Source organism: Theropithecus gelada, chromosome 2 (assembly GCF_003255815.1).
Source record: "Theropithecus gelada isolate Dixy chromosome 2, Tgel_1.0, whole genome shotgun sequence".
In the NCBI taxonomy this organism is placed as follows: Eukaryota; Metazoa; Chordata; class Mammalia; order Primates; family Cercopithecidae; genus Theropithecus; species Theropithecus gelada.
In genome coordinates this window covers 134,596,235-134,622,758 of record NC_037669.1, presented here as the reverse complement: position 1 = coordinate 134,622,758, position 26,524 = coordinate 134,596,235, and the positions used below count along the sequence as shown (strand labels likewise).

General features: G+C 39.1%; 1 protein-coding gene across 4 annotated transcripts in view; it reads right to left on the bottom strand.

Moving 5' to 3' along the window:
* The window catches only part of VEPH1 (ventricular zone expressed PH domain containing 1), a 246,174-nt gene that overhangs the window by 186,638 nt on the left and 33,012 nt on the right, over positions 1–26,524 (bottom strand). For 3 of the 4 annotated variants that reach the window (XM_025377014.1, XM_025377016.1, XM_025377017.1), the window contains 2 exons: positions 25,770–25,985; positions 8,673–8,847 (listed from right to left, as the gene is read on the bottom strand). In XM_025377014.1, the coding sequence (XP_025232799.1) occupies positions 8,673–8,847; positions 25,770–25,985 (391 nt within the window). Of the gene's footprint in view, positions 1–8,114; positions 8,848–25,769; positions 25,986–26,524 lie in introns of those variants that run through there. The other variant, XM_025377018.1, reaches the window with a different exon arrangement.

Here is a 26,524-nt window from a genome sequence, read left to right as displayed (position 1 = left end):
GAATTAAGATAACATTCCAATTATACCTTTAATTCTTCCTCCAAGAAGTAAGACCTTTTACAATTACCACTTACTGGGAGAATTCAGAGAATACAACACAGACAAAATAACTCTGAACAATTTGAATAAAATAAATGTGTACTTAAATTTAACGTAAAAGTAAACATTACTTACATATAACCATTAATAACAAGAGGTAGCAACAATTGACTTAGAACAATTAAAATATTTGCCTTCAGGGATAAACACATAGGCCATTGGACAACATCTCTCACGATTCACTCATAAGCATAAAAGAGCATTTGGTTTGAAATCAGGCACAGGATGCAAATGGATGCATATAACACAATTGTTAAAAATATGATCAAGGAAATAATAGCAAACAAGTCTAACAGGCAAACACCCTGCCACAGCACAAGAGTCTCCTGGCCCCATCTGGTCAACTTTTTAATCAGTGTTTTAAAATGAAGACCAGAGTGGCTCTGCTCATAAAATTTACGAGATTTCAAATGTAAGTCAAGAGAAATCAAAGATGTGATTGTGTGATTGACAAAGAAGTGAATTTGATTTTAGGTTACCTTAAGGAAAATACAGTATCAATAGGGAGGATAAATCCATTTTAGTCCTCATAGGCAAGGAAACCAGAGCACATGCTGGGGAGGGCAGCAAAGCAGAGCAGGGGTTTGGGTACACCTTGCAAATGGATGCAGAAACAAATCATCATCTGCTGAGTGAGCAAACTGAGAGGGAAACTGAATGTTATGCCTGAGGAGGAAAAGAGGGAAGTGCAAAGGGAAGGAGTGGTGAGATATGAAAGTTGGAGCTAGTTTTTGAAAGTTTATCATGTGAAAGAGGAACGAGGCTTTATTAGGCCCAAGAAAAGGGCCTTAGTCAAAAGTGGGAGGCCACAAGGGGAGAACTTCTAATTCAACAAAAGGAAGAAACATCTAGTACTCAGTTTTGTCCAGAGATAAAGTGGATTGTCACAGGAAACAGTGAGTGAGTTCCCTGGCAATAAAGGGATTCAAATATAGGAAGGCAAGTATGATTATCATCATCACTACCTTAGCTGATATTTATTGAAAGCTGACTATGTTTTGACATTATCGCATGTCATTGTCTCAACATCTATATGTACATATGAGGAAACAGAGGCTAAGAAAATAAAAATACAACCCAGTATTTGGTGGTGCTAAGATTACATCATGAAAGTAGACTTTACAGTGAAATGGTCAGGGTTTGAATATTGCTTTTAACTTCTCTAGGCTTCAGCTTGCTCACTTACAAAATGGCATGTGGACATTTGTATTCTTTCATTCCCCACTATTCATTCACCTACTGTTGGCAACAGTCCTGGGTTTCTTTTGGGGATCTACTCCTCCTCTACTCCCAATCTATGTGGCTTTGCTGCAGCCAACTCCCATTCCCTGCTTTGAGGGTGGCTCATGACCTAAGCCTGACCAATTGATGTACAGTATCCCCTGGAAATAATGATGGATTGGTTCAGAAATGTTCATGTGGCCTGTGTCAGACCAAAGAGAAAAAAGAGACTGGATGTGAACTTTCTTTTTCTTAATCGGTGTTCATGATGATGTGAGCTGGAAGATGCAGAGGCCTACACCAATCACGAAAGTAAAACCCATCCTGAGGAAGCAGGGCTGAGAATTGACCTTTGGGATACCATTGAACCCTGAATCAACCATCTGAGAAGTCTGGTATACTCATGGACTTTGCAGGTATGTGTGCCAAGGAGAGGTTGTTGTTGCTCCTCTTTCTCCTCCTCTTCCTTCTCCTTCTCTTCTTCCTCATCATCAAGTCATTTACATCTGTAGATTTCTGTTACCTAAAATACTACTAACCGGTAAAATGGCATAATAATAGGACTTCTTTTATGAGGTTCTTGTGGGTATTGAATGATATAATGGGTATAAATGGCTTAATACAATATCTGACATCAGAAATGCATGCAGCAAATTTTAGCCATTGTAGCTATTATTAATGTTTTTGTAATTATTATCTTCATCATTGAATGGATGACCATTCAATATATTTTATAGAAGTAGAAATATGGGAAAATAAGCATTAGTGTACTATAAGGCAAAGAAGACCTAAAGAGGAGAAAAACTATAAGTAATGAAAAAAGAAATCCCATGATGACTCCCCAGGCCGTTTGGTAGGGGATGTAAGACAAAGAATTGCAGAGCAGAAAACTTACTAATCAGAGACAGCAAGATCCCTTCTGCTTTGCAACTTAAAGTTTGACGGGCTTATGTGAGTGATAATGGAGTTTTATAGTCACATCAGTCTTAAAACTCCAAACCCTGAAATAGGTAGCCCCAACCTTTTATAGGTCAAATTACCATTCATTTTATGATAATTTTCATAGTGCCAGATCAAATAAACCAAATTGTTTATTTCAAATGCTTGCAGTGAATTTAGAAAGTCTACTTCGTGTTTCAAAGATTTCGTTGTCATCGAAAAAGGATTTTTTAAAAACCCATAGATGAGCTAAGTTCTTGGCACCAATAAAGGGCTAATTCATTTTTTTTTTTTTCATAAATCTGTTACTTGCAAGTCTGACTATCATGGTTTTAAAATGTGTGGTGTGCATAAATGTTTTAAATTCCTATAAAATCTGTTTCAAAAATGTAGCCAAGGTGTTGAAAAAAAACATAATTGCTTTTCTGGGCTTTAAGCAAATTTAATATTACATATAAAGTGAAATTGGCGATTTAATCCTGTGGCCAAAAGAAATTGGAAATGAAAATACTGACTAGTATTATTAATGACAAATCTTTAGAGGGAAGCACAGGTTGAGTGATAAACTTCCACTGTCATGCTGGAGTTCAGACATACCTAGCAGACCATTGGAGTGGCTGGTCAGAAGTCTTGGAATGGTACTAAGAACCCACCTTAGGAATGTCTGGTACAATGAACTTAAGTTAGGAACAAAACTTTAGTTCTTGGAAGGAAATAGGCATTTTGAGAATTAAAGTATTAATTTGTTGGTAACCACAACTCCTGGGTGAATAGTTGAGCCCAGGGGAAGGAAAGACAGCTTTAGATAAAACAATAATCTATTTTATTTTAGTTTTTCAACTTTTAGAGTCAAGGAAACATGTGTAGGTTTCTTAAAGGCTATATTGCATGATGCTGAGGTTTGGGGTACAATTGAACCCATCACACAGTTAGTGAGCACAGTACCCAATAAGTAGTTTTTCTATCCTTGCTCCCCACTTCCTAGCCCTCTTTCAGTACCCCAGTGTCTATCATTCCCATCTTTATGTCCACATGTACCCAATGATTAGTTCCCACTTATAAGTGAGAACATGTGGTGTCTGGTTTCTGCATTAATTTTCTTAGGATAAAGGCCTCTAGCTGCATCTATGTTGCTGCAAAGGACATGATTTTGTTCTTATTTCTGGTAGCATAGTATTCCTTGGTGTATATGTACCACATTTTCTTCATCCAATCCACTGTTGATGGGCACCTAGGTTAATTCCATGTCTTTGCTATTGTAAATAGTGTTGCAATGAAGATATGAGTGCATGTGTCTTTTTGGTAGAAGGATTTATTTTCCTTTGGGTATATATGCCCAGTAGTGGAATTGCTGGGACAAATAATAATTCTATTTTAACTTCTTTGAGAAATCGCCAAACTGCTTTTCACAGTGGCTGAACTAATGGGCACTCCCACAAACAGTGCATAAGCATTTTCTTTTCTCCGCAGCCTTGCCAACATCTATTGTTTTTTGAATTTTTAATAATAGCCATTCAGACTGGTATGAGATGGTATCTCACTGTGATTTTGATTTGCATTTCTCTGATGATTAGTGATATGGAGCATGTTTTCCTATAATTGTTGGCTGCTTTTATGTCTTCTTTTGAGAAGTGTCTGTTCAGGTCCTTTGTCCCCTTTTTTTTCTTTAAGTTCAGGGGTACATGCGCAGTTTTTTTTATATAGGTAAACTTATGTTATGGGGGTTTGTTGTACAGATTATTTTGTTACCTAGGTATTAAGCCCAGTACCCATTAGTTACTTTTCTTGATCCTCTCCCTCCTCTCACCCTTCACCCTCCAATAGGCCCCAGTATCTTTTGTTCCTCTCTATGTGTCCAGGTATTGTCATAATTTAGCTCCCACTTGTAAGTGGCAACATCTGGTATTTGGTTTCCTGTTCCTGTGTTAGCTTGCTAAGGATAATGGCCTCTGGCTCCATCCACATTCCTGCAAAGGACATAATCTTATTCTTTTTTATGACTGCATAGTTTTCCATGGTGTATAGGTATCACATTTTCTTTAGCCAGTCTATGATTGATGGTCATTTTAGGTTGATTCTATGTCTTTGCTAATGTGAATAGTGCTGCAATGAACATATGTGTGCATGTGTCTTTATGATGGAACAATTTATATTTCTTTGGGTATATACCCAGTAATGGGATTGCTGAATTGAATAGTAGTTCTGTTTTTAGATTTTTGAGGACCAACCACCACTAACAGTGTATAAGCATTCCTTTTTCTCCACAACCTTGCCAACATCTGTTATTTTTTAATAATACACTGGTGTGAGATGGTCTCTCATTGTGGTTTTGATTTGCATTTCTCTAATGATCAGTAATGTTGAGTTTTTTTCATGATTGTTGACTGCACGTATGTCTTCTTTCGAAATGTGTCTTTTCATGTCCTTTGCCCACTTTGTAATTTTTTTTTCTTATAAATTTCTTTAAGTTTCTTATAGACGTTGGATATTAGACCTTTGTCAGATGCATACTTTGCAAATATTTCCTTTCATCCTCTAGATTATTTGTTCACTCTATTGATAGTTTCTTTTGCTGTGCAGAAGTTCTTTAGTTTAATTAGATCCTATTTGTCAATTTTTGCTTTTGTTGCAGTTGCTTTTGTTGCAATTGCTTTTGGTATCTTCCTCATGAGATTTTTGCGCATTCCTATGTCCAGAATGGTGTTGCCTAGGTTGTCTTCCAGCGTTTTTGTAGTTTTGGGTTTTAAATTTAAGTATTTAATCCATCATAAGTTAATTTTTGTATGTGGTATAAGGAAGGGGTCCAGTTTTAATCTTCTGCATATGACTAGGCAGTTATCCCAGCATCATTTATTGAATAGGTAGTCCTTTCCCCATTGCTTGCTTTGTCAGCTTTTTCAGAGATTAGATAGTTGTAGGTGTGTAGCCTTATTTCTGGGTTCTCTATTCTGTTCTATTGGTCTATGTGTGTGTGTTTGTACCCGTACCATGCTGTTTTGCTTACTGTACCCCTATTTGAAGTCAGTTTGAAGTCAGATAGCGTGATGCCTCCAGGTTTGTTCTTTTTGCTTAGGATTGCCTTGGCTATTCAGGCTCTTTTTTGATTTCACATGAATTTTAAAATATTTTTTCTAGTTCTGTGATGAATGTCATTAGTAGTTTAATAGGAATAGTATTGAATCTATAAATTGCTTTGGGCAGCATGGCCATTCTAATGATATTGTTTCTTCCTATCCATGAGTATAGAATATTTTTCCATTTGTTTCTGTCATCTCTGACTTCTTTGAGGAGAGTTTTGTAGTTCTCCTTATAGAGATCTTTCACCTCTCTGGTTAGCTGGATTCCTAGGTATTTTATCTGTGTGTGTGTGTGGCACTTGTAAATGGGATTGCATTACTGATTTGGTTCTCAGCGTGGCTACTGGTGGTGTGTGGGAGTGCTAGTGATTTTTGTACATTGATTTTTGTATCCTGAGACTTTGCTACAGTTGTTTATCAGCTTAAGGAGCTTTTGGGCTGAAACTATGGCATTTTCTAGATATAGGATCATGTCATCTGCAAATAGGGATAGTTTGACTTCCTCTCTTCCTATTTGGATGTGCTATATTTCTTTCTCTTTCATGATTGCTCTGGCCAGGACTTCCAATACTATAGTGAATAGGAGTGGTGAGAGAGGGCGTCCTTGTCTTGTGTCAGTTTTCAGTGGTAACGTTTCCAGCTTTTGCCCATTCAGTATGATGTCGCCTGTGGGTTTGCCATTGATGGCTCTTACTATTTTGAGGTATCTTTCTTCAATACCTAGATTATTGGGAGTTCTTAACATAGAGGGGTGTTGAATTTTATCAAAAGCCTTATCTGCATCTATTGGTTTTTGTCTTTAGTTCTGTTTATGTGATGAATCACATTTATTGATTTGCATATGTTCAACCAACCTTGCATCCCAGGGATAAAGCCTACTTGATCATGGTCGATAAGCTTTTTGATGTGCTGCTGGATTTGTTTTGCCAGTATTTTATTGAGAATTTTTGCATCAATGTTCAAGGATATTGGCTTCAAGTTTTCTTTTTATGTTGTGCCTCTACCAGATTTTGCTATCAGGATGATGCTGGCCTTATAGAATGTGTTAGGGAGGATTCTTTCTCCCTCAATTTTGGTACCAGCTCTTCTTTGTACATCTGGTAGAATTCAACTGTGAATCTGTCTGGTCCTGGGCTTATTGTGATTGGTAGGCTATTTATTACTGATTCAATTTCAGAGCTCATTATTGGTCTGTTCAGGGACTCAATTTCTTACTGGTTAGGTCTTAAGGGTGTATGTGCCCAGGAATTTACTAATTTCCTCTAGATTTTCTAGTTTATGTGTATAGAGGTGTTCATAATATCTTCTGATGGTTGTTTGTATTTCTGTGGGGTCAATAGTAATATCCCTTTGTTGTTTCTGGTTATGTTTATTTGGAGCTTCTCTATTACCTTCTTTATTAGTTTAGCTAGCAGTCTAGCTAGCTCCTGGATTCATTGATCTTTTACATTTTTTGTGTGTCTTAATCTCCTCCAGTTCAGCACTGATTTTGGTTATTTCTTGTCTTCTGCTAGCTTTGGAGTTGGTTTCCTCTTGGTTCTCTTAGTTACACTGCTAGGTTGTTAAATTGAGATCTTTCTAACTTTTTGATTCGCACTTTTTAATGGGGTTATTTGTTTCTTGCTTGTTGAATTGCTTAAGTTCCGTATAGATTCTGGATATTAGACCTTTCTCAGTTGCATAGTTTGCAAAAATTTCTCCCATTCTGTAGGTTGTCTGTTTACTCTGTTGATAATAATTTATTCTGCTGTCTAGAAGCTCTCTAGTTCAATTAGGTCCCACTTGTCAATTTTTGTTTTTGTCATAATTGCTTTTAAGGACTTAGCCATAAATTTATTGCCAAGGCTGTTGTCAAGAAGGGTATTTCCCAGGTTTTCCTTGAGGACTTTTATAGTTTCCTTGAGGACTTGCATTGAAGTCTTTAATCCATTTTGAGTTAATTTTTGTATATGGTGATAGTTGTCCAGTTTTATTCCTCTGCATATAGATAGCCAGTTATCCTAGCACCATTTGTTGAATAGGGAGTCCTTCCCCCATTGATTACTTTTGTTGAATTTGTCAAAGGTCAGATGGCTCTAGGTGTGCAGCTTTATTTCTGGGTTCTCTATTCTGTTCTACTGAAAAACCATCTATTTTACTGCAAACATGGCAACTTACTTTGGCACTGCTCTGGGGCCTCTCTACCAAGGTGCAACACTAAGGAGAAAGGCTAGTTAGTGTTTTTTCTCATCCTGCCACTGGCTGCCACATTGAATTACTGGGCTAAGGACTTAGTAGTTCCTGAAGCTTCAGGTGGTTCAGCACAAAGGCTGCCATCACTGGCAGGGTAGCATGGAGTTCCCAGGAGTGGAGTCCATTCCTGGGATCTGCATGGCAGTGGTCTTAGGGTCTGCTGGGCTCACATGGTGGAAGAGGACAGCACCCCACCATGCTATGCCAGGAAGCATGGACAGAATAGCAGTATGGGCTTGGGGATTGGTCTGGATACCTTGGGAAGACAGCACACATAGGAAACCCTTGGGGACCCTAAGAATTATTTGGACTGTGAGCACTTTACAGAGGGTTGATGATCAACCTTATCATGTGGTGGGTTAATGGCGGTAAACTGTGGGCTGAGATACTCATGGATCTCATGTATCTTTATTAATGAGAACTGGGGACATTTGGATGCACATCAATTAATATCATATATTGTTCTCTGACTCCAAATTCAAAAACATGTTTTTTGATTGATCTGACACCAAAGAAAATAAAAGAAGACAAGGAGAATATTTTGCGTGAACTAATTTGAGCTTCTCATTCATTCAAATGTTGTAACAATTAACAGAGGTGTACTACTTGGCTTTTTATGCTAGCATTTATGCTTGTTATCATTCCCAAATCACGTTCACATTTAAGAAACCATTACACATTTTCTGATGTATTTTATCTAAAAAAAGACATTTCTTGCTTTGGGAACCAAATGAAGACAGGTTTTTCATATCCCACTGAGTGACAAGTTCCACTCAGTACACAGAGATAAGATCTCCACAGTTGGTAGTTGAACAGGTGACCAGAAGCATGGAAAATGCAGTTCTTCAAACTGAGAAACATAGATTTAGAAGAAAGCTTACAATTCTTTTACTGAGCCTAAGTAATTCATCTGCCTTGGGAAGGGATACAGACAGCCAGATTAAGTAACCTTTTGCATGTTCACAAGTCAACTAGCAGCAAAACAGAGAAATTAACTTGCTTCTAATACTCTAGGTCTTTCTTCCCACAAACCACAAATGCTTCATGAAAATACTTTTAAATGTCTCCTAAAACATGTCCCCAAGCTCAACTTTTGCACCATACCTTGGAGTATGCTCTTTACTATAACTTCCGTGTGATCAGCCAGGAGATCTGCCTTGGTAATTGCAGCCAGAGACAGGTAGTTAGACATATTCCTGCACAGTTCCTTGTTGCCTCTGTGGAGGAATTTCACCGCAATGGGGATGGCTAATGCCATCACTGGGGGGCGGTTGTAATTCTGAGGAAATATAAGAAAGCCACAAACAATAAGTGACTCATTATTCATTTATTCATTCATTCACTCATTCAAAAAATATTTATTGGATGAAGCTCCCAGAGTACAGCTGTGAAAACACAGGCCTTGCCCTGTTTATATTGTATTTGGGAATTCTGGGAACTCCTGGTTTTGTTTAAGAGACCTAAAGACAAACAGGCAGTTAACAGCATAAACTGATGACAGCCGAGATGGGCCAAAGGCAGGGTGCTAAGACAGCAGAGAAGGAGCACTCAATTCAGTTTTGGGGAATGTCAAGAAAGACTTCCTGGAGGAGGTAATGTCTTAGTTGGGACCTCATGGATGAATAAAAGATGGCTGGGTGCTGGCAAGGCAGGGAGTAGACAGAAAGAAGGAAGAGTAGGTGTGCAGAGACCCAGGTGAGGGAGTACCTGATGGCACTGGGGAGTTGTAAATAGCTCAGGATGGCTGGAATGTGGTATGTGTGAGGAAATGGGAGTAGGAGGTGAGGGGAGAGACGGGGTAGGTAAACAGGGGCATGATTATGAAAGGCCCAGCATACCAGGCTGAGAAATTTGGAATTGATCTTTAGGGTAATCGGGGGCCACTGATGACAGGAATCACTTGTCAGATTTACACTTGAGAAAAAAAACCTAAGAAATGTTGAACAAGTTGCTTTTTGACTATATCTATCTTAAAAATTAAAGTTTCAGCTAATTAGATTCAGAGGAAAAAAAAATGAACGTAAGATTAAAACCTAAAGGTATTCTGGATCCTAAAATAATTCTCTTCTTGATTTACTTTGTGACTGAATATAAATATCCTTACATATAAAGTAGTCCTATTAGCATTTAGTTACCAAATTAAGGAATAATATTTAGAAAATACAAATTGTTTTCTTTTTTTTTTTTTCTACCGCATAACATTTTGGTCAACGAATTGTTTTCTTAAAAATGAATGGTACATATTCACTGCCCCTGGCCATCAACACCCCCTCTCAGACTAACTGTAGAAAAAAAAAACTGTGCGGTGCACAGTGTGTTTGGGAGAAATAGTCCTGGACTCCTACTCTTGCATTATTTGATGAGAGACAACGTTCTGTGTTGCTTAACCTACTGTTATATTTAGATCTTTGTTTTGTAACTGAGCTTGTATCCTGATTAATACAATGCAAAGCCAGGACCACTTTCATTCTTTAACTTTCCCTGTGGCTTAAAGAGAAAATTATATTCTTAGAATGAAATGTAGAATTCTGCCTTTATACATTCAAATCCTACAATAAGGACAAAAGAAAGGACATGAGATAAAAATTGTCATTGATACATACAACTCCTGAGCAATAGAAATGGGGCAGTTGGGTCAATGAGATATTTACATGGGGGAAAAACATATCTCCACCCCTGTATCTGCCGTAACTAAAATCAATTTCAGATAGATCACAGATCTAAAGGTGAAAAATAAAACAAGACAGAGAAGACAACCCAGGAGAACATCTTGATGGCCTCAGAGTAGACAAATACTTCCTTAAACTAACTCAAAAATTAACAATAAAAAAGTCATAAAGTGGATAAAATCAAGAACTTCTAGTCATTAAGAGATACAATTTAAAAAGTAAAAAGATAATCCAAAGAATGAAAGAAGATATCTATAATATGTTCTGGGTACTAGTAAACCTTTGGATAAATGTGTGTGTGTGTGTGTGTGTGTATATATATAAAATATTATATATAATATGTTATAAATATAAAAGTATTATTTTTTTATATATATAATATATATATATACACACACACTCTTCCAATCCACAAGAAAAAGAAGACAGGCAATCAAATAGAAAAATAAGCAGGACTTAAACAGACACTTTACAAAATAAAGCCCCAAAACATGAAAATATGCTCAATTTCATTAATTTTTAATTTTGGTCTGGGTTCTGATTACAGGGTTGTATTTGGAGAGAATTCATCAAGATATTATATGACCTCTTTTCATATCACAAAAGCACAGTTATGTAATTTCAGATTTTAGCTATTCTTTTAAATAGATTCAAAAGTTAGTATGAATACAGGATTGTATATTGTACACATGCATTATATAAACAACTCTTGTCTTAGGGTTCTACGAAGGACAATGATACACAGTGGTGGAGTCAATACAGCCAAGAGTATAATAATGGTGATGACAATGTCAGGAAGATGACTTGTCTATTCACACTGAGTATGGGAATCAGGTAAAATAAATATTATGGGATACGTGAGGCACTCAAATGTATGTTCCTTAAAGAGCTAATGAGTTTTGGGAGTGATAACATTCATATCTTGATATCCAGTCCAAAAATCTTTCCTGAAGTCACAGAAAATATCATTCTATGATTTTTCTCCGATCTCCATATCATCAGCCTTTTACACTCCTGCCTAATATACATTTATCTTTCTTCTGGAGACTCTACCCTAATTCTTCTCTGTGAAACTGTCCAGGTGCTTCTAATGAAGGTATCTCTACCTTTGTCTTAAAGATGATCAAGTGACTCAGACACTGACCAATGAAAGAATCACATTTCCCTGGTTCAAGGATGGATAAGTTACCAAATTATAATTAAGGAGCCATGAAATGGCTCTGTGAAAGAGATTCTCTCTCCTGTTGTATTTAAAGTATTGAGAAGGGAGGATCAAAAGTAGTTGCCATCATCTTGTGACCTCAGTAGGAGACAAACTGTATGAGACTCAAGGAAACATGGTTCTATCTGAGAGACCAGATCCTGATAATACCATTTAAGTCCAATGCCTTCAGCTGTGCCTGAGGCCAGTTATATTCCTAAAGTTTTTTAAATGAGCCAATTAAATCTCTTGCACTTAAGCGTTTCTGCCTCCCCAGTCACTAGAAACAAAAACGGAACTGATAAATTTTTAATCCATTCCTGCAGTTCCATCCATTTTCCAGACTCAGGGGTCAATCTGACCACTGGGCAGAGAAAACAGGTATTCCACAACCTAACCTGATACCCCACTAAGTCAGTTGTGTTGAAAACTCTGATGCTATTCTTCGGCGATAAATCATGTGTCTATATAGCAGTTCCTCTCAATAGGCCTCTGTCCTACCCATCCTAGAGTTCTTAACATCATGGAAGTTATCAGAACCATAGCCCATAGCCAGTGTCCTCTGATGACTTTCCTGAATGCCTCTGTTTAGATTGTCTTCCCTCCCAGTGAATTTAATTGGGCCTGATCTGACTGATACGATGAGCTTTGAGACCTCTCTGAGAGGCTGGCTGCTCCCTTCCTCAGGGGTTAGTCCTCAGCTTTAGAAGTCAGGGCATGTGCTTGGTTGGAACACAAAAAATTGTTTGGATCCACTAAGGCTAACTCACACCAAAGGATTTCCAAAAGGCTGGTACATAACCAGGCATGCCAGTGTACTCAACACCAGTGAGAGGCTTTCATAGGTCAGACCTAGGGTATCCCTTTCACATTTGCAGGATACCTAGGAGACAGATTAGAAACTAGAATGTTCACTCATGGGCACAAAATGAGATCAGAGCAGAGAGAGATCCTGAGGGATATTTCATGTAGACCATGGTGAAACCTGATTAAAAGAAGACTCCTGCCCCGTAACTGAATCCCTTTCTCTGGTCATTGGAAGTTTCCTTTCATCAGATTCATTATTTTTCCTAGTGGTGCTGGACAAACATGCCAAAATAATGACACAACATTGAGCATCCTCTTTTTGTTAACATACTGATCAAACATCTGGTGTTTAGAAAAGCTAATTCATTTGGTCATTTTTTCTCAATTATATTCTGTCCCTGCTCCCTTGACTTACGTCCAAAAAAGTTACTTATTAGAGCACTGGGTATTCCTCAAACATCTCAGTCTCACCTATGCAATTTCTTGGGTTGCTCCTATAGGCAGCCAATCTCTTCCTTGCATGTAGGTTTTTGCTAGTTCAACTTTTAGATGACACACATCTTTGTCCCTATCATCGTTGTCCCAGCTTTGAGGGTTGAACACAATGACACAATTATTCTCAAAACTTTCCAACCAAGAACTCCACGCCTAAGTTTATTTTATCTACTCTGGTTCTTTCACCAAGAACAACTTGCAGATAGACACACATCTTCCATCAGAGGAATGCGTCTTCAAGCACGTGTACTTGTAACTTGATGAGACACCAAAATTGTCAATTTTTTTTTTTGAGTGCATTAACTGGGAAGTGTTCCTTACTTTCTGTGAACACAGACAGAAATAGTGAAAGATCAATGGAAATCAGTATTCCCAGTAACTGATGTTACGTAAACCTTGGGGTGAGTTAGCACTCACCAGTAATAATGAAAAACAGGCGATCTCAACCAATTTGATCATATTCTTTTTTACAGTTCTAGATGTTCTAGAGAAAATTAGTGGCCAGCCATTCAAGTCTCTGAAGTGGTTCCAAGTAAAGTATATAAAATCCCCCCAAAATATGTCTTTTTTTTTTTTTTAATTAACACACTCATTTTTTTTCCTAGCATGGCATCTGGATATCTTTCATATGACAAAAAAGTGAAACAAGCAAAGAGCAAATAGTTCATACAAACACCAAGAAACTGCTACAAAAGGCTCTGAATCACTAGACAGTGTCTAGACAGTTTCTGGTGTATCAAGAAGCCCTGGGCAAAGGGCTGGGGGGCTAAGATGAGCCTGGACAAACAAGGGTCCCATGGACCTAACAGGTACCAAACAACATCCAGTGGCTGAGCTTCACTTTCAAGGGCAGCAAAAGGAGTTGGTAATGCAGGAGATCTCAAGCCCATGAAATTATTTCATCTCTAGAATTATTTGGGTCACAGAAATGCTAATGGCATGCATGCAGAGAAAGCCCTATGATTACAGTTTTACAAACAAATGACTTTAACAGCAGCTGATAATGCCAGAGCCTATGACAGACCTTGCTTCTCAGTGCAGATGTGAGCATGTTGGATGAATATCATCTTACAGTTTGGTGCTGAGGGAACAAATTCAGTGAAGTGCAGCATAGAAATAGACTTTCTTGTGGGGACAATTATATCTAGCTGTAGAGGTTAAACAAGAGAGCTTTGTTCTATGGTGCCAAGAATTATATTTCTAAACTAGATTAGCACCAATTTGAACTTTGGTGGAAATTGTCCCTTTGAAAATGTGCTTTGGGAATGTTTCCCAGTGTTTTAAAATTGAAAAGAATAAAGCTAAGTAGGAAAGATATCTATCTGAGGCAATAGCAACTAAAAAGCTCTTTGGCTCTTAGGCCTTGAATTCAAGTAAGAACCATAACAATTGATTAAGCTCAAGAAATATTAAACCTCATTCATTAAAATAGGGTTCCTTGATTATTCATCAAGCATTATCAATCAAAGCTAAACCAATTTTGGATTTACATATAATATGGTTCATTCTTCCCAGCATAGCTATATGTAAAATCTAATTGGCACACAAGCCTAAGTTTTCCCAGCATATTTTCTGGCAGGTAACAGGGAGCAGGTCTCAGGAACCTGGGAGTGTACATCCCAGTCTCCTCCCATTTCATGCCACTATCTGGGCATTAGGTACTGAAGCCTACTCTGGAGAGAAATGTAGCTGATATGAAAGCCAGAGGGTAGCCATGTCTCCTAAGCCCCTTCACTCAACCATTCAGCAAATATTATTTGAGCACCTACTATATGCCAGGCACTATTCTATGTGCTGGGATTACTTCAGTGAATAAAAGAGCTTATAATTTGGGGAAAGGAGAGACAGGATATTTAAAAAGTGGCTATAACACATAATTAAATCAATAGTTTGTTAGAAAGCATCGAGTGTTATTTTAGTCACCCAAATAATGATAGTGTTAGTCTCCTAGATAGTGATAATGATGATGATACCAACTCCCTATGTTCTAAATATTTTGTCTATTATTTAAAGTTTATTAATTTACTTTTCACAGCAAACTCATGAGGCTGCTTCTCTTAATATCTGCATTTTACATATGAGGCAATTAAGGCCCAGAAAGATTAATTTTCCCAAGACCACACCAGGTACAGAGTGGAGCTGGGATTGCCTCCTGAATAAACTGCTAGATTGGCATAACCAGTCCCATCTCTAAGAGTTGTGAAGGAAATGCCCTCCACTGTCTGAGGCACTTCAAATGCAACACCAGCAAGGGCAGAGTTTAAACCTTCATATTGCATTGACTGGGGAAGAAGAACTGAGAAGACTGTGTGGCATCAAGGAGAAGGAACAGCGGGTCCTTCTATAAAGAGGGAAAAGTAGACACTTTCTGATTTTCCAGCAGCAGATCTGGAGATTATTTCTATTACCCCTCTTACCCTGCTTTGGTTATTTCCCTCTTCATGTAGTCATCAACAGTGGTAGCAGAGATGCAGGGAAGATGAAATGTGGAGCTGATTAAATACATGGCAATGGCTCTGCTAAGTGATTTGGCTGGGGAAGAGGCTGTGACTGCAGTAGAGTGAGGATAAAGCCAGGCATTGGCTGCCAGGCTTCATGATGGTTGACCTGTCAATTCTCTAGAATTTCATTCTAGAACAGCAGCTATGTCAATCATTATAATGTCCTTGAGGTACATTTTAATTTTAATCAAGTTTGTCAAGTTTGTTTTTATCCTTTCATGTAATACACATTGTATGGGTATATTGTTTTTCAGGATTTTTCTAGGAGCAAAAAAAAAGTGGGGGTGGGGATGGCCAACTCCATGTAGATATCTGGTCAGAGGGTTACAGGAAGCTGTTAACTCTAGGTAAGCTGTGCTTTGAATGAGGTACTTCCAGATAGTGGCTAGAGCACAGATAGAGACTGCTTTTTTAATAAAAGATCCTCTTCACGTGTACCTGCCACCACCGATGAGAAGTATTAAACTCCAATAGTTTGATGTCTTGAATGGAATCAGCTGGATGCTCGTTTTCATTGCCATGCAAGCCTGGATTAATTTGCTAGCTACAAACCACTATTTCTATTGAGTACTTACTATGTAGCAATTGTACTATGTAAACACTGTATATGCAGTATCATTTTTAACCTTCATAACAGTCCCGAGCAGGAGGTATTGTTATCCCTACTTTAGAGATGGCAGAACAGAAATTGAGAGAGAGAAAATACCTTGCTAATCTCTCCTCTTAGTAAGACCAAGATCCAAATGACGTGGAAGCCTCAAGCTCTAAAGCTCTTTGCTATTCTATTCTTAGAGTCTCCTCAGGGAGTCAGAATTTCTGACTGGGAGATGACATGGAAGGTGATCTGATTCAATTCTCTATTTTATACATAAGTTGAGAGACTTGTCTAAGGACACAGGATGTGTAGAAACATATGGCCCGAAGCCAAAAAACAAATTCACAAGTGCACGCCCCATATATGTAGTGATTTTGTATTGAGGAAAGAGTAGAAGGTGAGTTCTGGAATTTTGAAAGTTATTTTAGGTAAATGTGGCAAGTTCACAAATTTGGGGACCAAGAAAATAAGTATAATTACCAACTAAAAGAGGAAAAGGAATGGTCACCTGAAGTAGGTTTGAGGGTAGACTGACAAGAGGAAATCTGGGGGACAAAAAGAAAAGTGTGTGTGTGTGTGTGTGTGTGTGTGTGTACACATTTAGCTTAAAATGACAGTGAAGTGGCCAGAAAAAAAAGAAATCAAATGAAATGGCCAAGGGTTTGGGAAGAAGAAATGACTGGGCCTCTGCCTGATCAGATAGTAAGACCCTGGGTTGCTTATCTGGGGAGATGGGATGGTTGGAGAGGGAATCACTCATTTTTTGTTGTTTGTTTTCCTTCCATTTTGTGTAAAGCTAAAAATGCTGAGTGTCTAACTTTTGAAAGTTGGTCTATTGTTTCATTTTACTGAAAAAAAAAAAAAAAATAGAAGAAAATGAGTCATTTGGATTTCTACACATTCCCCACAGGAACCTAAATTACAAGTAATACCAAAATCATCCTTTCAGTGTTGACTGCAAGCCAAAAACTTCCCTTTAAAATCTGATAAGAGCTAAATATAAATGCTATGACCACAGCTTTGCCTTTGGTTCCTGGGGCTGCCTTTCTGGGACCCCTAGGGGTGGGCAGGACAAGATGCTGAACTTTGCTGAAAGCAAGTTTGCCTTTAGGCCTTCATGCTTTCCATTTTAGTGGCTTCTGCCTCCTTCTGAGGGCCTACCATGAACACCCCATCCCTACACTGGCCCTACATGCTAGACTTACCCACTTCTCTGCCTGACTTGTCCCTCTTAACCAAGGAGCCTACTAGTCTTCAGTCGTTTTCTCTTTTGCTTCCCAAAATATCAGCTCTTGACCTCAGAACCCTGCTCTCAACAATCTTACAAACTCATTTACACTAAGTCTTGTTCATCAGTGAGTTGAGCATTTCAATTTCTCAAAAGCATTTAATTCCCTACACCATATCCCATCCCCTTTAAGTAGGAGACATAATGCTTTACGCAGAATAAAACATCCCATCTAACATAAATATTAGAATCATGGGCATTTTGGAAAGGTAGCATGCTTACAATTCTCTGATCTTGGTCTTATTTCACAAATCTGTACTTTTGCACAAGCTGTTTTCCTATGTAGACTGTCTTCTCACTCTAATTAGCCTATCTAATGAAATTCCTGCTAACTGCTCATAAGCCTTCCTAACACGATCTCCACCCAGAAAACTTTCTCTGATTATTCTAAAACTGTGTTAACACAGGACCCACTGACCATGGGATGCTCTTGGGCATCTGAAGTGTGACTAGTCCATTTAGTGAGGCACTAAAATGCACATCAGATATGTAAGAATTGTGTAAAAAAATGATGAATCACAAGGTCAGGAGTTCAAGGCCAGCCTGGCCAATATGGTGAAACCCCTTCTCTACTAAAAATATACAAAAATTAGCCAGGCATAGTGGCAGGCACCTGTAGTCCCAGCTACTCGGGAGGCTGAGGCAGGAGAATCGCCTGAACCTAGGAGGCGGAGGTTGCAGTGAGCTGAGATCATCACGCCACTGCACTCCAGCCTGGGCGACACAGTGAGACTCCATCTCAAAATAATAATAATAATAGGGGGGGCGGAGCAAGATGGCCGAATAGGAACAGCTCCAGTCTCCAACTCCCAGCGCCAGCGACACAGAAGACCGGTGATTTCTGCATTTTCAACTGAGGTACTGGGTTCATCTCACTGGGGAGTGCCGGACGATTGGTGCTGGTCAGCTGCTGCAGCCCGACCAGCGAGAGCTGAAGCAGGGCGAGGCATCGCCTCACCTGGGAAGCGCAAGGGGGAAGGGAATCCCTTTTCCTAGCCAGGGGAACTGAGACACACAACACCTGGAAAATCGGGTAACTCCCACCCCAATATTGCGCTTTAAGCAAACAGGCACACCAGGAGATCATATCCCACACCTGGCTGGGAGGGTCCCACGCCCACGGAGCCTCCCTCATTGCTAGCACAGCAGTCTGTGATCTACCAGCAAGGCAGCAGCGAGGCTGGGGGAGGGGCGTCCGCCATTGCTGAGGCTTAAGTAGGTAAACAAAGCTGCTGGGAAGCTCCAACTGGGTGGAGCTCACAGCAGCTCAAGGAAACCTGCCTGTCTCTGTAGACTCCACCTCTGGGGACAGGGCACAGCTACACAACAACAACAACAACAACAAAAAAGCAGCAGAAACCTCTGCAGACGCAAACGACTCTGTCTGACAGCTTTGAAGAGAGCAGTGGATCACCCAACATGGAGGTTGAGATCTGAGAAGGGACAGACTGCCTGCTCAAGTGGGTCCCTGACCCGAGTAGCCTAACTGGGAGACATCCCCCACTAGGGGCAGTCTGACACCCCACACCTCACAGGGTGGAGTACACCCCTGAGAGGAAGCTTCCAAAGCAAGAATCAGACAGGTACACTCGCTGTTCAGAAATATTCTATCTTCTGCAGCCTCTGCTGCTGATACCCAGGCAAACAGGGTCTGGAGTGGACCTCAAGCAATCTCCAACAGACCTACAGCTGAGGGTCCTGACTGTTAGAAGGAAAACTATCAAACAGGAAGGACACCTACACCAAAACCCCATCAGTACATCACCATCATCAAAGACCAGAGGCAGATAAAACCACAAAGATGGGGAAAAAGCAGGGCAGAAAAGCTGGAAATTCAAAAAACAAGAGCGCATCTCCCCCGGCAAAGGAGCGCAGCTCATCGCCAGCAACGGATCAAAGCTGGACGGAGAATGACTTTGACGAGATGAGAGAAGAAGGCTTCAGTCCATCAAATTTCTCAGAGCTAAAGGAGGAATTACGTACCCAGCGCAAAGAAACTAAAAATCTTGAAAAAAAAGTGGAAGAATTGACGGCTAGACTAATTAATGCAGAGAAGGTCATAAACGAAATGAAAGAGATGAAAACCATGACACGAGAAATACGTGACAAATGCACAAGCTTCAGTAACCGACTCGATCAACTGGAAGAAAGAGTATCAGCGATTGAGGATCAAATGAATGAAATGAAGCGAGAAGAGAAACCAAAAGAAAAAAGAAGAAAAAGAAATGAACAAAGCCTGCAAGAAGTATGGGATTATGTAAAAAGACCAAATCTCCATCTGATTGGGGTGCCTGAAAGTGAGGGGCAAAATGGAACCAAGTTGGAAAACACTCTTCAGGATATCATCCAGGAGAACTTCCCCAACCTAGTAGGGCAGGCCAACATTCAAATCCAGGAAATACAGAGAACGCCACAAAGATACTCCTCGAGAAGAGCAACTCCAAGACACATAATTGCCAGATTCACCAAAGTTGAAATGAAGGAAAAAATCTTAAGGGCAGCCAGAGAGAAAGGTCGGGTTACCCACAAAGGGAAGCCCATCAGACTCACAGCAGATCTCTTGGCAGAAACTCTCCAAGCCAGAAGAGAGTGGGGGCCAATATTCAACATTCTTAAAGAAAAGAATTTTAAACCCAGAATTTCATATCCAGCCAAACTAAGTTTCATAAGTGAAGGAGAAATAAAATCCTTTACAGATAAGCAAATGCTTAGAGATTTTGTCACCACTAGGCCTGCCTTACAAGAGACCCTGAAGGAAGCACTCAACATGGAAAGGAACAACCGGTACCAGCCATTGCAAAAACATGCCAAAATGTAAAGACCATCGAGGCTAGGAAGAAACTGCATCAACTAACGAGCAAAATAACCAGTTAATATCATAATGGCAGGATCAAGTTCACACATAACAATATTAACCTTAAATGTAAATGGACTAAATGCTCCAATGAAAAGACACAGACTGGCAAACTGGATAAAGAGTTAAGACCCATCAGTCTGCTGTATTCAGGAGACCCATCTCACACGCAGAGACATACATAGGCTCAAAATAAAGGGATGGAGGAAGATTTACCAAGCAAATGGAGAACAAAAAAAAGCAGGGGTTGCAATCCTAGTCTCTGATAAAACAGACTTTAAACCATCAAAGATCAAAAGAGACAAAGAAGGCCATTACATAATGGTAAAGGGATCAATTCAACAGGAAGAGCTAACTATCCTAAATATATATGCACCCAATACAGGAGCACCCACATTCATAAAGCAAGTCCTTAGAGACTTACAAAGAGACTTAGACTCCCATACAATAATAATGGGAGACTTCAACACTCCACTGTCAACATTAGACAGATCCACAAGACAGAAAGTTAACAAGGATATCCAGGAATTGAACTCATCTCTGCAGCAAGCAGACCTAATAGACATCTATAGAACTCTCCACCCCAAATCAACAGAATATACATTCTTCTCAGCACCACATCATACTTACTCCAAAATTGACCATATAATTGGAAGTGAAGCACTCCTCAGCAAATGTACAAGAACAGAAATTATAACAAACTGTCTCTCAGACCACAGTGCAATCAAACTAGAACTCAGGACTAAGAAACTCAATCAAAACTGCTCAACTACATGGAAACTGAACAACCTGCTCCTGAATGACTACTGGGTACATAACGAAATGAAGGCAGAAATAAAGATGTTCTTTGAAACCAATGAGAACAAAGATACAACATACCAGAATCTCTGGGACACATTTAAAGCAGTGTGTATAGGGAAATTTATAGCACTAAATGCCCACAAGAGAAAGCAGGAAAGATCAAAAATTGACACTCTAACATCGCAATTAAAAGAACTAGAGAAGCAAGAGCAAACACATTCCAAAGCTAGCAGAAGGCAAGAAATAACTAAGATCAGAGCAGAACTGAAGGAGATAGAGACACAAAAAACCCTCCAAAAAATCAATGAATCCAGGAGTTGGTTTTTTGAAAAGATCAACAAAATTGACAGACCGCTAGCAAGACTAATAAAGAAGAAAAGAGAGAAGAATCAAATCGACGCAATTAAAAATGATAAAGGGGATATCACCACCGACCCCACAGAAATACAAACTACCATCAGAGAATACTATAAACACCTCTACGCAAATAAACTGGAAAACCTAGAAGAAATGGATAATTTCCTGGACACTTACACTCTTCCAAGACTAAACCAGGAAGAAGTTGAATCCCTGAATAGACCAATAGTAGGCTCTGAAACTGAGGCAATAATTAATAGCCTACCAACCAAAAAAAGTCCAGGACCAGATGGATTCACAGCTGAATTCTACCAGAGGTATAAGGAGGAGTTGGTACCATTCCTTCTGAAACTATTCCAATCAATAGAAAAAGAGAGAATCCTCCCTAACTCATTTTATGAGGCCAACATCATCCTGATACCAAAGCCTGGCAGAGACACAACAAAAAAAGAGAATTTTAGACCAATATCCCTGATGAACATCGATGCAAAAATCCTCAATAAAATTCTGGCAAACCGGATTCAACAACACATCAAAAAGCTTATCCACCATGATCAAGTGGGCTTCATCCCTGGGATGCAAGGCTGGTTCAACATTCGCAAATCAATAAACATAATCCAGCATATAAACAGAACCAAAGACAAGAACCACATGATTATCTCAATAGATGCAGAAAAGGCTTTTGACAAAATTCAACAGCCCTTCATGCTAAAAACGCTCAATAAATTCGGTATTGATGGAACGTACCTCAAAATAATAAGAGCTATTTATGACAAACCCACAGCCAATATCATACTGAATGGGCAAAAACTGGAAAAATTCCCTTTGAAAACTGGCACAAGACAGGGATGCCCTCTCTCACCACTCCTATTCAACATAGTGTTGGAAGTTCTGGCTAGGGCAATTAGGCAAGAGAAAGAAATCAGGGGTATTCAGTTAGGAAAAGAAGAAGTCAAATTGTCCCTGTTTGCAGATGACATGATTGTATATTTAGAAAACCCCATTGTCTCAGCCCAAAATCTCCTTAAGCTGATAAGCAACTTCAGCAAAGTCTCAGGATACAAAATTAATGTGCAAAAATCACAAGCATTCTTATACACCAATAACAGACAAACACAGAGCCAAATCATGAATGAACTTCCATTCACAATTGCTTCAAAGAGAATAAAATACCTAGGAATCCAACTTACAAGGGATGTAAAGGACCTCTTCAAGGAGAACTACAAACCACTGCTCAGTGAAATAAAAGAGGACACAAACAAATGGAAGAACATACCATGCTCATGGATAGGAAGAATCAATATCGTGAAAATGGCCATACTGCCCAAGGTAATTTATAGATTCAATGCCATCCCCATCAAGCTACCAATGAGTTTCTTCACAGAATTGGAAAAAACTGCTTTAAAGTTCATATGGAACCAAAAAAGAGCCCACATCTCCAAGACAATCCTAAGTCAAAAGAACAAAGCTGGAGGCATCACGCTACCTGACTTCAAACTATACTACAAGGCTACAGTAACCAAAACAGCATGGTACTGGTACCAAAACAGAGATATAGACCAATGGAACAGAACAGAGTCCTCAGAAATAATACCACACATCTACAGCCATCTGATCTTTGACAAACCTGAGAAAAACAAGAAATGGGGAAAGGATTCCCTATTTAATAAATGGTGCTGGGAAAATTGGCTAGCCATAAGTAGAAAGCTGAAACTGGATCCTTTCCTTACTCCTTATACGAAAATTAATTCAAGATGGATTAGAGACTTAAATGTTAGACCTAATACCATAAAAATCCTAGAGGAAAACCTAGGTAGTACCATTCAGGACATAGGCATGGGCAAAGACTTCATGTCTAAAACACCAAAAGCAATGGCAGCAAAAGCCAAAATTGACAAATGGGATCTCATTAAACTAAAGAGCTTCTGCACAGCAAAAGAAACTACCATCAGAGTGAACAGGCAACCTACAGAATGGGAGAAAATTTTTGCAATCTACTCATCTGACAAAGGGCTAATATCCAGAACCTACAAAGAACTCAAACAAATTTACAAGAAAAAAACAAACAACCCCATCAAAAAGTGGGCAAAGGATATGAACAGACATTTCTCAAAAGAAGACATTCATACAGCCAACAGACACATGAAAAAATGCTCATCATCACTGGCCATCAGAGAAATGCAAATCAAAACCACAATGAGATACCATCTCACACCAGTTAGAATGGCGATCATTAAAAAGTCAGGAAACAACAGGTGCTGGAGAGGATGTGGAGAAATAGGAACACTTTTACACTGTTGGTGGGATTGTAAACTAGTTCAACCATTATGGAAAACAGTATGGCGATTCCTCAAGGATCTAGAACTAGATGTACCATATGACCCAGCCATCCCATTACTGGGGATATACCCAAAGGATTATAAATTATGCTGCTATAAAGACACATGCACACGTATGTTTATTGCAACACTATTCACAATAGCAAAGACTTGGAATCAACCCAAATGTCCATCAGTGACAGATTGGATTAAGAAAATGTGGCACATATACACCATGGAATACTATGCAGCCATAAAAAAGGATGAGTTTGCGTCCTTTGTAGGGACATGGATGCAGCTGGAAACCATCATTCTTAGCAAACTATCACAAGAACAGAAAACCAAACACCGCATGTTCTCACTCATAGGTGGGAACTGAACAATGAGATCACTTGGACTCAGGAAGGGGAACATCACACACCGGGGCCTATCATGGGGAGGGGGGAGGGGGGAGGGATTGCATTGGGAGTTATACCTGATGTAAATGACGAGTTGATGGGTGCAGCAGACCAACATGGCACAAGTATACATATGTAACAAACCTGCACGTTATGCACATGTACCCTACAACTTAAAGTATAATAATAATAAATAAATTAAAAAATAATAATAATAATAATAATAAAATAAATAAATAAATTTTAAAAATTGTTATATTGATTGCATGTTGAAATGACACTATTTTGGATACAATGGATTGAGGAAATATATTATCAAAATCAATTTCATCTTTATTTTTACTTAAGTGGCTACTATAATTTTTTCTTTTTAATTTTTTAATTGAGACAAAATATACAGATATAATTTACCATCTTTAAAATTTTTACATGTACAGTTCAGTGGTAATAAATATATTTGTATGCTTTTTCTCCCTCTTCACCACTGTTCCCCCACTTACCCTGGGACAAAAACATTTAAAATTACATCTTTGGCTTCTGTTTGGCTTGTATTAGATTTATATTGGATAGTGCTGCCCTAAAGACCAGTGGTTTTGAACCTGCAGGGGGAGAGGGATAGGATGGCTAAATTGTCTGGATGTGTGTTAAAGTGCATATTGGGGTGAAATAAACTATGTTTCTGATATATATCAATAATATACCGAGATAATCAATGAAGAGCAAATGCATTTGGGTCTTTGGTGTTCTATCAAGGACTATTCATCTTTTGTTAATTTTGCTGCAATCCTCATTTTCTCCCCACCTACCCTTAACCCTGGGGATGAAGGAGACACAATGTGGGTCTTTTGTTCAGTTGATCAATTCCTAGACTGAGCAGACGAGGTATAATATGATCCAGTTAATCATTAACAACTGTGGGGAAAAAAGGAAGAAGAATAAAGGATGCTTATATCAGCTGCCACATGCACTGCTAAGCATTTTAACATGACCAGAATTTCCTGACCTGTGCTCAGTGGAACACAGGTTCTGAGGGATTTTCACAGTGTTGTGTTGGGAGTGGGGAGGAGAAAGGAGATTCCATGGTGAAATCAGACTGGAAAATGCTGGCCTAAACAAGGTTAACCGGCTTTCTTTATTGCAGTACTTTACAGAAACTTTAATGTGCCGTGAAACATTGTGATCGCTCAAAAGGGAAAACACGAATTGTTTCCCAGCTTATTTGATCATAAAATTCTTTCTTGAGAAACACCTATCATCATGTCTGGTTGGTAAATTTGTCATAGACAATGTCATTTAACATGCACTTCACAAGGAGGACCCTGTGGCTTAAGAATTTAAGTGACTTGCCCAACATTGCAGTGTTACACAACTCATTACTGGCTGAGCCAAAACTCCGAATTCACATTTACACCATAGGAAAGAATTAACTGTGGTCAGAACAGGCAAATACCATCAAGAAAAATTCTCAACACGCATAGAAATATGTCTGAAATGACTTAGTCGCTTTCCCTGCTACACCCCGAGCTCACTGCCCCTCAGTTCATTTTCTGCTTCTACTGTGTTCTCCCTGGATGAAAGAGATCTCTCCTCTTCTGAATTTTTTAGTACTCTTCCTGGGGGTCTTGGCACATATTGCTTTATTCTTAATTTTGTATATGTATACTCTCCAAACAGATTAGAGGCTTGCAGTGGTATCACTTGAATTCCCTACTGTGTGCCTTGCATGTAGCAGGAGCTCTATAGAACTTTCTCAGTTTATTAATTACCAGCCCTCCCAGCTTAGCTATTGATGGCTTGTGGTGTCTTTTTACAGTATCTAAATGCTACAGAAACATTGGCTCTTGGTTCAGAGATATCACAGGTTCACCTAGGCTGCCAACTCAGTATCAAATAGCCTGATGTTGAACACTGACATACCTGTAAAATGCAACTCATGATATCAGATGCAATTTTTGCATGAGGAGTGTCTTCATCTTTCCCGAAGGGTCTCAGGTTATGTTCCAAGCAGGAGTCCCAGAGCCCCACAAGGGCCTTTGCATGCTTTTCAATAGATTCAGTCTCTCTGATGGCTGTTGTGATTCTTGTGATACAGATTTCAACTACTGCCTGGTCATTGTTATTGGTTTGGTAATCCTGTTTGGAAAGAAAATCTTCATATTAAATAATACTCTAGAAAGTTATCCTTCAAAGGACAAAATACTAACTCAGTCATTTAGAAAATGGGTGCACCAGGCTGTGTGCCAAGGGGTGAGGGTGTTAAGCCTAATACAGTAAAGGCTTTCTTCCTTGGAGATCCTAATCTTGTGGAAGAGGCAGATACTCAAACATGCTAAAATGGAGCAGGTTCTACTATCACCCTTAGACAGGGATCCCTGAGAATCCACAGGCGCTTAACTATTCATTTGCAAGTGGGTTTAATCTTTAGACTATTTCGGTTTCTAAGTCCATTACAGGGCAGGGGTTACTTTTTACTCTGACATTTCAGCAACTTTTGTGAAATGTTTCAAATTACCCTTCAATTTCCCCTCATTAGTTTTCTCCCTCTTTCTGGACCTAATGGAACACATCATTTCATCTCTCCCTTTTCAACTCAGATAACTACAAAACCCATTTTAGCTTTCCCCAACCAGGTTTTCCTCCATTCCCCTGTTTTAATTCTCCCTCAAATACCT